Source organism: Habropoda laboriosa, unplaced genomic scaffold, assembly GCF_001263275.1.
Source record: "Habropoda laboriosa isolate 0110345459 unplaced genomic scaffold, ASM126327v1 scaffold486, whole genome shotgun sequence".
Taxonomy (NCBI): Eukaryota; Metazoa; Arthropoda; class Insecta; order Hymenoptera; family Apidae; genus Habropoda; species Habropoda laboriosa.
In genome coordinates, this window is record NW_017100724.1 from 754,400 (window position 1) to 765,267 (window position 10,868).

The following is a 10,868-nucleotide window of genomic DNA, read 5'->3' on the forward strand; positions in this document are numbered from 1 at the left end:
TAATAACACCGATGTGTACAGCTGATATATACATAATAATTGTTTTTTTTAATAACTGTAACTATGTCACAAGAATAATACAAATGTTTTAAATTAAACATAATAAATTTGTAAATGTTTTATTCATTTCGATGATACCAGAAGTTGCACTAATTTTATTATAGATAAGTATTTTTCTTTTGATCAATTTTTCTATTAATAAAAATATAGAATGAAATATTTCGAATTTTAAATTTTTACCCCCCTTTTCATACTAGTACACATTTTTAATTAGTCGCTTCCATAAATCTATCTCTCGCACAAATCTTAAGAACAAATACTAAATACATAAAAAATGTCATAGAATATAAGTAAATAAAGAACAATTTACATTTTACATATTGTTACGAAAAGAAAGGAAAAACATAACTTATGAAGTACAGTATAGATGCAGTAAGATGTATTATAAAAGCTACTACGAAATTACACTGTTAGCTTGTCATACTGTCATTACCTTGAAGTTAATAATAAATAAATGATTCTAGCAGTAAAAATTGATGCATGCAACAAAATCATCCAACTGTCAACTTACGCACGAGGAGTGTTCCCAGTGTTTCCGCTTCTCCCGAAAGCGAATCGTCAGAAAACTGTCGAATTCACTGAAAGATTTAGTAAGAAAGGATGCACCCGTCAGCCTCCGACCTTGCAATTTCTCTAGATCGATATCCAGCACGCTTCAATGTCCCGTGTTGTCACAAAACGCATACTTTTTCTTTATTGCATGTGCATAACCACTTCGATTGAACGCGCCCTGAGCACTGAAACGGAGGAATTAAGCGCTGCTGTGCATTCGCTTCAGAATACACCTGCAACTAAAAGAGGGCGCAAGTCATTTCTTCGACCATTTATACATAGTATCGCAATCCATTTATTAAATTTAAAATAGCAGTAATAACTTGAAAAATCATCTTCTATTTCTCCCTATGTTATAATTATCTATGGATCTATAAAATTGTACATCCGCCCTATTGCAGCAAAATACGAAGTGATATACATATGTACTGTGCAAAAAGAAAGGAATTTAAATATCCTTCGTCACTATATCGATATATTTTAAATTAGTTTAAATGAAATTTTCGACACTTTTACAATGTACATATTTGACAAAAATATTTTCGTCGAATCGTTCTAAACTTACTAGCACTTCACGCTGTTAGTTACAAATTGAATTTATTCTTATTAGTATATTATATGTTAATAGTAGCTTTTTAAATATAATTACCAATAAATTTTTTAGACGATACTTGACCTTACAAATTTGATTGATTGAAATTTTGAAACTTAATCGACTGTTGATAAGTACCTTTGATAATGACTTACGATTGGTACTAAATGTATTCGTTTTATAACTAGTAAACAAAGTTGTTCACTATTATACGTTAATGTTATAAAATTAATTTAATTGTTAATGAAAATATTTATGAGCTTATTTTAATTCGTGTTCTATTTATTTACAATATTAAGAGAACTTTACAAATTCATGCAAGGACGGAATTAGGACTTGAAGAAAGGAGTAATTTATTGTTGTAATTTATTTTTTATTTTATCTTAATTGAAATAAGCCTTTTATACTTTTGTACGTGTGAATAGTATACGTTCTTACGTGAATGTGTGTATATATGTGTGCCTGTTACGTGTAGCTGTGTGTACATATACACACTTATACAAGCAAAAATGGGTTTTTCTAATAAAGTCTAAAAAGGAGTCTTAACGTAAGTCTCCATGTTCCATTTACAATGGAACAAGTTGTCTATAACTGTGATAAAACCGTTCTTTTAGTAGGACAATCGTGCGCAGTAAATTATTTAAAAGTTTCTAACAATTATTACAACATCACTGTATAATATAAACTTAGATTATTTTCAACATTAAGAAATAGTTTTTATTATCGATAGTTTTCTGTAATAGTATATACAATATAATTAATGGTAAATATAGTAAGATAGAATAAAAATGAATCGTTGAATTAATCATTAAAGTAGTTTCGAAAAAATAATGAATTATACAATTATATAATTAATCATGTTGCTTTAGTAACTACAGAAAAACATAGTAATTCAAACGCTTCTACCATTGTTTAAATCATACTTTATTCCAATTTATACCTGTAATTACAAAAGAAACTGCTCACGAATGTCCAGATTACGAGTGATCGTGAGGATGATCACTCAGTTTTGGACCACGTAACAAGCAACAGTTGTAGTATACTTGTCTCAGTTTTAAACAAATATAAAACTAAAAGAACGGTTCCCTTCAAATTTCCCTGTTTTACAGTTCGAAAAAAAAAAAACTCTTAACGTATCTGCACCATGCCATAAACGGATTTTTCATCTTTTTGTTTGTTTCTTGTTTCTGCATAAACTTTACGCCACCACTTTCAAACGTTCAAGCGATTGTTTCGAGGTTATGAACAATGGGTAATAAGATATCTTATTAATAAAGAGGTAGTGAGAACATTCAGATTATTGAATAACAGTCAACAAGAGAAATCTTCGAGAAGAAAATTCAACACTTAAGACACACGCAGTGGGCAAATTTTTTTTTAATGAGCGGGCATATTTATAATTAAGTCCTCAAAACTTTTTTCGTTTACATGGGAATGCATCCTTCGATCGCTCGAACAAAACATACTTTTAAGACATCGTACATACTTTAAGACTTCTTACGTTAGACGCAAGGTTTGCTAGATTTGTAACTAGTTCTCATTAGTTCTTTTACAAAAATTATTATCCCATACCTCGCCTTGACAACTACTACTTAATGTTACTTGATGCAAGTCCATCAACCTAAGTGGTCGATTCGATTCGATTTCGTATATTTGAAATGCAGTTTTTGTTTTCATAATAAAATATTACATTATACATTTCGTAAGGTCGCGTATGTATAATCACGCTACCATAACGCGAGCACACGCACTGTAGAACTAGTTATTGTACCACGATAAAAGAATAAATTATTACCGAGTGGCAAAATGTGCCTTATTTGTACGAAGAAAATACTTTTGAATTTCCTCGTAAGAAGGCCTCGTACAGTCATAAGTGTATTCTCTAAGTAAAAATTCTGAAAGTAACTCGTCTGAATGCACGAACGATTTTTCCATAGAAAAATTGCTTTTATGGAGATATTACATGCACTTCGATTTTTTTTTCTTTCTTTTCTTAGGAATTGTAATTTAAATATCTTCGATTTACCGTTACGGTACTCGATCGAAAGACTAAAGTAACGATTTGAAAAGTTGTAATCCTTCAATTTTGCGATAGTTAACATCTTAATAGATAAGTTACGTCGATTGAGGAAGAATGACAGTTACAATATCCCTGTATGACTGTATGATGTCGTTATGCTATATCGTATTGCTCCACGTCACTTAAGATGAACATATAATAGCAGTGCAAATAAACTGGAAATGCATCGTTAGAATTAATGTACACGCACGCACGCACACGCTATGGGAACGGAGGTATTGATCTATTTGTAGCTTGGAAAGCTCTTAAAATTCAGATTCATCATCACAGAAAAGACTGAAAGAATGAAATGGAAACTAAATTGTAACAGCTAATCGAGCATTGTTATGCTTGTTACTCGATTAATCTCACTTTTTGTCTTTATTCGACTGAAGGGACTAACACAAAGTACATACTATATTGCATGCATGACACAAAAATAATTAACGGTGAAATCAATATAACGATGAAAATATTTTGACTAAGAATACATGTTTGATGTTATATCCCGAGAATATTATCTCGCACGACGCATATTTACAATAATATCTTTGGCGTTATGTTCAAATAACTTGTCAAATGTTTTACGCGTAATAGAATGAAAAATTTACACCGAAAGGAACGCTTTGTTTTTTTTCTCTTTCTTTTTCCTTGAGAACGTATCGTGAAAAAGTACAAGACGAATCATTTACCCTAGGGGAATAAGACTTTGGCTGAACGTTCATCAAATTATCACTTTCCATCATTTGTCTATTATCCTGAGATTCAAACTTTTCTTAATTATCGATCACACTCAATGTTGAAGCCCATTCGTGAAGTGTATGCGCTTGATTGCTAAAGCAAGCTTCATCTTACCTTGATTTACATTATTTTATTGCAGTATAGTCTATGACTAATCGTAAATTTCTGTTCCTCGTTACATTTTTCTCGGTTTTAATCAGTTACAGTGCTTGAAATTCCAAGAGAATGGGAACATTTTTCCCCAAACTCTATCGTAACACGATTGCTAGCATGATTATGGAGTCTGCAGAGTATAAAGTGAATATGAGATTTTCGTAAATACCATGAAATGTCAATTGCAAATGATGATCGCGCATTTGGAATTCATCTATCCGCTATTTCATCACAATTTACATATCGATATAAATCTTTCTTTTGTCTTTTTTTTTTTTCGTTTTCAGAACATTATCTTTGGACATCTTTTATCGACAGTTGATCTTGCCTCCTTGTAAATCGTAGATGGATCTTCAATCGTTCGAACACACACAGAACTTAAAGGATATAAAATCCTTAATGAAATAAGATTACCTTCAAAAAACGTTATTTCTTTTTCTTTTCGGATAAATCACTTCACGTGCGGAACTTTTTCTTTTAATTAGCTCGCACGTGTGCTATTCTACGAAGGAACCACAAACGTTTAATTGAATGTAAAACACGCGACTAATAGTTCAGCGCAAACGCGAGAAAAAGATACCGCTGTAAAACTAATTGCACAGCGCTGCTAATTGCAATTCCTTTTGGTTGGAAGTGTTATTCCATTAAATTCCGTTGGATATCGATAAATACATCGAGCATATCGGTGATCGTAGCTTTTCTTTCCCTTCGATAATGATCGACGGCGTTGCCTCCATCCGTTTTTATACCCTGCTCATGTTCGCAAAATCTTCCTCCGTTTCTTCCTTCCGTGATCCGTTCGAGTATTTTCGATAGAGGCTAATTAAAGGCATCGGCAGTAATAACGCTCCACTCAACGCGATGAAGAAACCGGCCAAATAAAACGACAGATCGTATGACCCCGTGATATCGTAAAGCCATCCTGAAACAATGAAAACACGTTTCGAGCGCTCTTCTAGATCTTCAGAGAAAGGGTTCATAGAAAGGGTTGGCGTTCCGTCCGAATTTTCTCGGTTGCGAAACAATGGAACTTCGACCGTAATTACGCGACGCTCCATCTGATCTTCAAAGCCATTACGATCGTATTAATTCACAAAGAACTCTCGAATTACCGTGGACAGTAGAGCCACTCATAATTCAATATACTACCCTCTAATCTTTCCTCTATGATAATGTTATTAAGCAACAATATATATGTATAATCATTTCACCAATTTCTAACAATGCATTTTGAAGTATAAAGCCTCTGACAGAAGTTTAGAACTGAGTTAAAAAATTACGATGGTGTATCTTTTTTTGCAGTTTCTGAGGAAAAATATTCTGTGTCTTACATAAAATCTTATTTAAGGAAAATATCCCTTGTGTTATACTTATTTTATGGGAAGCCCGTTGTTTCAATAGATAGGTAAAAATAAATGTACCTCGATCATCGGTAATTCTAGCGTTAAAATGGACTAACTAATTAACTGACGTATGTTCCATCTATATATCTGGGATTATAAATAGTCTAGTATATTAGGAATTCTGTTTCCCGGGGCATATACGAGAGTTTCCCCTTACCAGCCAGCGGAGGGCCCATAAGATTAGCAACACCCTGAACCAAAAGCAGGAGACCGTAAGCGTTCGTGAATCTCTCCAACGTGATCAATTCAACAAGGATGATGCTGGTAAGACTGTAGTTCGCCCCGACGAATAATCCAAAAGCGCCACAGATCGCGCATAAAGAATAATAATCGCCAACTACCATGGGTATTAAAGCTGTGACCGCGCCACAGATAGCCATGCATACTGCATATACCATGGACGCGTTTACCCATGCTCTGTCGCCTGCCCAACCAAGAAGAATCTGGAAAAAATTATCAATTTTTAGCACAACAACAGTCGTGGAATATTTTAATCTATTCTTGAAATCTAATCTAATCTAATCTTGCGATATATGTATATATGGATGCAACAAAAACATCAATCTTGAGTACAACAAACTCTTCTTTCACACTTTTAAAAACTAGAAGGCATTGATGTTCACTTATGAAAAGATCTATTTTATGTTTTATAGAAATTGTGAGTTAAAAAAAACAAAACTGTTAAAAATTGTAAAAGCGAACGAATGAAGTTTAACGAAGAGAGAATGTTTGTGTAAAACCAAATGTTTTCTAAAAATTTTTATTTTCTACATATCCCATATGCGTTTCGTTTTATGGAATTGTTAGGTGACGGCGAACTTTTTTCAGAATTATTCCAATGGTAATTTAAAAAAATTCAAATCTGACGCAACCCTTGCGTGTCGCAAGCTCAGGGTCAAATAGAGTTTTACGAACAAATGAGATCAGGGAAGGTGAAAGGAACTAACCTATCGCGTCACACAACGCCTAAGACGGAATTGACATAATACGGGCCTTTAAGAAGCTTTCCGGTTTAACAAAAACGTTCGATCGTGTGTGTGTGTGTATAGGCAAACCAGTCATGTCACTCATTTAAGCCAAAGGCTTTCAAAGATAATATTTGACATTTTCGTAATCATCAAGAATAAGATTGCAAGTAAGAAAGTTATAATTGTGACGTTATTTGTAATAAAACTATGTTACATTTATTTTACACAAAGTTAGGATTTTAAATATTACAAAAATTTTCAAACATACCTACCTATGTGATTCGAGGTAATCGATATAGATTATGACACGTGATGGATTAATACGAGACGTTTTTACAAGCTTAAAGGAACAATACCTATAGAATGTTGCTTAAAGTTCACAGTGAAACCGTATAAGGTTAAAAAGCGATTATGTCATCTAAATTTTCAGAAATTTAAGTGGCAAAGTGGAGCAACCCTTTTAAGAATGATGTCTCGCTGAATCAGTAGGTGGAAATAACCATTCTTTATTGAACGATAAATGCCAGTGAGGCGAACTAATATCGGAACACATAAAGGAACAAAGTAATGGTGCAAAGGAGAAACCGTTGGACAATAAACATCGATATTTGGAATTATCGACATATCGACGAAGTGACGCGACAACATTAAGCAACACACCGAGTATATTACGCGCTGGCATTGTTAGATTTTCACGTTAATGAGGGTACGGTTGTTACATTTTCGTCATGACAATTATTACTACATACAAGAGTGTGATTAAATGTAACGGGAAATGGGAAGAAAAATATGTTCAATTGTTTGGAATTATTCGATCCACAAGTGGTCGAGATAAATCAATAAACGTCATACAGCGTGCAATAATGTTTTCAGTAGATAAATTGACATGGAAACACAATTAATAATGACCGTTTGACGTTCGGATAATGATTAACTCTAGGTGATTTGCAGAAGCTGAATTAGTAAGAACGAGTAAATTCATTTCATCTTTCCGTATCGATGTAGGAAATTAATATAATAGTAAATTAAATTAAATTACAGAATTATTTAAATGAAATGTATATTACTATTTTATCTCATCGGTTACTGAGAGTTAAACGGTATTGTAAAATTAAATCCATGACCAGCAGACCTAATTAATGGTTAAGGAGAACTCGTCAATGGGCGAGTTCTCATCACGCTTTAAGAGGTGCTGGAAACAGTACTCAAGCCAGCAAATTAGCTCATAAAAATTTATTATTCTGATTGCTAATAAGATAAAATAAGATAAGATAAGATAAAATAAAAAAGAAATTAAATTCGTTAACGTACTCTTAAAGTTTGGCTAAACCTTGTTTAAATATTACGTATATAAATTATCCTTACCTCGCCACACATGTTGCTTATCCCAATCACCGATATCAGAATAGAAGCATCGGTTTCACTGAAGCCCATCTCGATCGCGTTGTCTGTCAGGTAAACGTAGGGTACGTCGTACCAAGTGTGCAGGAGAAAATTGCTGATGGCGAACAGCAAGAAACGAGAATCGGCAAAATGAGAAAAATCAAGCATATCCACTACAAGATCCCAAAATTCCCATAGACCGGCATACCAGACAAGCTTCGTTTCTGCCATGGTAGTCATCGAGTTCCTATAAATATCCGGACAACTGGAGGCTCTGAGCCGATATCGATTTATATTCAACATAGCGCCCCTGTACGTAAGGCTGTGTCTGTGCACTCTAACATCTTTCAGATAGGCAGTGGGTAGCCTCCTGGAATGTTCGAGGGTGCTTGATCTCCTCGCCGAACTGTCCAGATTGCTCTTCTTCAATCGCCACAATCTCCAGCCTGCGTCGGTCTGCTGCTGGAACGTTTGCTCGACGCTACGCAATACCTTGTTCTTGTCCTTGGCCTTCTGCTCTTTCCGCTTGTTCTCCTCGGTTTTCAGCTCGGACAACGAGCTCGGCATGTGCACGAACATCGCTGACGGTGTGCTGACCTGGTCGTGGAACTGAACCGAACTGCTCAAACTTCTCGAAGAGATCAACAGACTCGGGTAATTTTGCAGCAACACGTTGTAGACGTCCTTGCGAGAGCTGAGCAGTTCCAACACCTCCAGAGGGACCTTCTCGCCGTTCTTGACGAACGTCGGCAAGCTTACCAGACTGGAAAACAGCTTCTCGCCATCCTCCTCTCCCTCCTGGATACGAAGATTCTCCATGATCGTAAGAGTGTTCAACGAGCTGTTCGCGGAGAACGAGTCCATGCTGGAGCTTTGTATCCTGCTCCTCTTCTTCTCACGATTCTTCCGCCTCTCCTCGGTCTTAGCCCTCGCCCTGATCGTAGTCCATTTCAGATCCCTCATCAGACAACCGCAGACAGCCAAATTCAAGAATAAACCGGCCAAAATCAACGTGGTACCCCGCCAACCGTATTCGGCGAGCAAGTATTGTGTGACCGGCGCGAAAATGAACGTTCCTATGCCACTTCCGCATACAGACAAGCCCGTTGCGAAAGATCTCCTCTTGTCGAAATAGTAAGCGACTATGACTACCGCTGCCACGAAACACAAGGACAAGCCGAAGCCAGCTAGAACCCCGAAGGTGAATATTAATACCCCCATCGAGTTGGCATACGAGCTTATAACGAAGCCTGCCGTGGCCAAGATACTTCCCGCGATGGTGACTCTACGACAGCCATACCTATCCGTCAGGAAGCTAGCTACTGGCCCCGATAACAGTGGCATCGCCATGAACAAGCTGCCAATCCAAGCTGTCTTCGACTTGCCCCCGCCGAAATAATTAAGGAACTCTACGTAGATCACGCCAAATGAGAACGTGATACCGTCAGCTATCAAATTAACCATGAAGGAAGCCGCCACGACCACCCAACCCCAACCACCGTCGGGGGGCGTCGCCTCGCACAAATGCCCTAAACTGGAATTATTGTCAGAACTGTTGCTGGTCGACGGAGGGATCGACGGGCTAGACAACGGTTTCTCCTCTTGCGTCTGTTGGATCTTTGAATCTTTATTGAACTGCACGTGATGCTGTTGCTTGTCCTCCCGTGGTGATTTCCCATTGACCAGCTCGTCGACAGTGCTCTTCCTCGATGGTGAATGATTCTTCGTCGGCAGGATCAACGAACTCCTCTCCATGAACGTCCGTTTCGCCGGGCTGGAAACATTCTCCTTGTACGGGCTGTTCTGCAACTTCAACAACGAGTTCCGCGACAATTCGTTCAGTTCCAGTCTTGCCTCGTGACGGATTCGCGAGCCAGGCTCGTCGTATCCGTCGAACGTCTTCTCCAGACAAGGTCCCTCCTCTTCGTCCTTCTCGATCGCCACGTCATTCTCGTAACTTTGATCTTTCAACGCTTCCGATTGCTCCTGCGGCAAGATTTCAATCTGGTCCGAGCTTTTCCTCAACCAGGTGGCACTTTTTATTATAGAATTTAACTCCGTGGATGTTGTATCGTTGTCCTTTCGCAACTCTGTATTCCGTAATGTATCCTGAGGGGTTCTGTTCGCGGAAGAACGCTTCTTTTCGATTAACAGCTCCTCGTCGCTCTTACGAGGTGGACCCACTTTCCCGTTCCTCAGATCGTCGTGTAACCCCCCGATAAGGTCGTCCTCTTTGCTACCGCTGCTCGTACCGATCGTCCTACTCGATTCAGTCAGCTTCTCCTCACCGTTGAACTTGGCCCACTCGGCCATGTTGATGATGCCGAGAATAAGGAGGAACCCGCTACTTTAAGCGCAGTCCTCGTGAAGCTAACGTAACGACATCGAGAAACTCTTTTTTTCTTTTCTTTTCTTTCTCTCTCTGTTTTTCTCTTTGTCTATGTCGATCTTGATTTAGTAGTTTTTTTACCTTCTCGTTCGATTAATCTCTCTGTACAATAAGATCAATTATATTTCCCGGTTTCGTTTCCCCTTTTTGCTTCCTATTCTCTTCTCTTTCTCCTTTTTCGCCCCTGCAGCACAGAAAAACCCACGCACCGCTATAAAAAAAGTTACACAGCACAAACGCGACCGCGTGATCGTGTCGACCGATTCAAAACTGATCTAGTTTCGTCCTTGACTTAAACAACGGTAAGCACGGCCACTCGTAGAGCTGTCTGGTGAACTGACGGCGTAATGGCAACAGTGACGACCTGGACGAATTCTTAAAGTTCCTCGAGGTGCGCTGATATATCGCACCTGGATCGCCACCATCGCAAACGTGGCCCAGGATGCGGGAAGCTTTCCTCCTTCTTCTCGGGCCCTGGTTAATCGGGACCTCCTCCTCCGCGAAACGATCGTCAACCCAGGCACCCATACGGCGAACGGTACTGCTTCGGCTCTTGCAGTGTATTCTG

General features: G+C 37.7%; 1 protein-coding gene across 2 annotated transcripts in view; it reads right to left on the minus strand.

The window, feature by feature from the left end:
• Positions 1 to 4,767: 4,767 nt before the first annotated feature.
• The window catches only part of LOC108577102, a 21,914-nt gene continuing 15,813 nt past the window's right edge, over positions 4,768 to 10,868 (minus strand). For both annotated transcript variants that reach the window (XM_017940201.1, XM_017940200.1), the window contains exons 2-4: positions 7,894 to 10,865; positions 5,718 to 6,003; positions 4,768 to 5,079 (exon numbers count right to left, since the gene is read on the minus strand). In XM_017940201.1, coding sequence (XP_017795690.1) covers positions 4,901 to 5,079; positions 5,718 to 6,003; positions 7,894 to 10,224 — 2,796 coding nt within the window. In that variant the 5' untranslated portion in view covers positions 10,225 to 10,865 and the 3' untranslated portion in view covers positions 4,768 to 4,900. The remainder of the gene's footprint in view (positions 5,080 to 5,717; positions 6,004 to 7,893; positions 10,866 to 10,868) is intronic.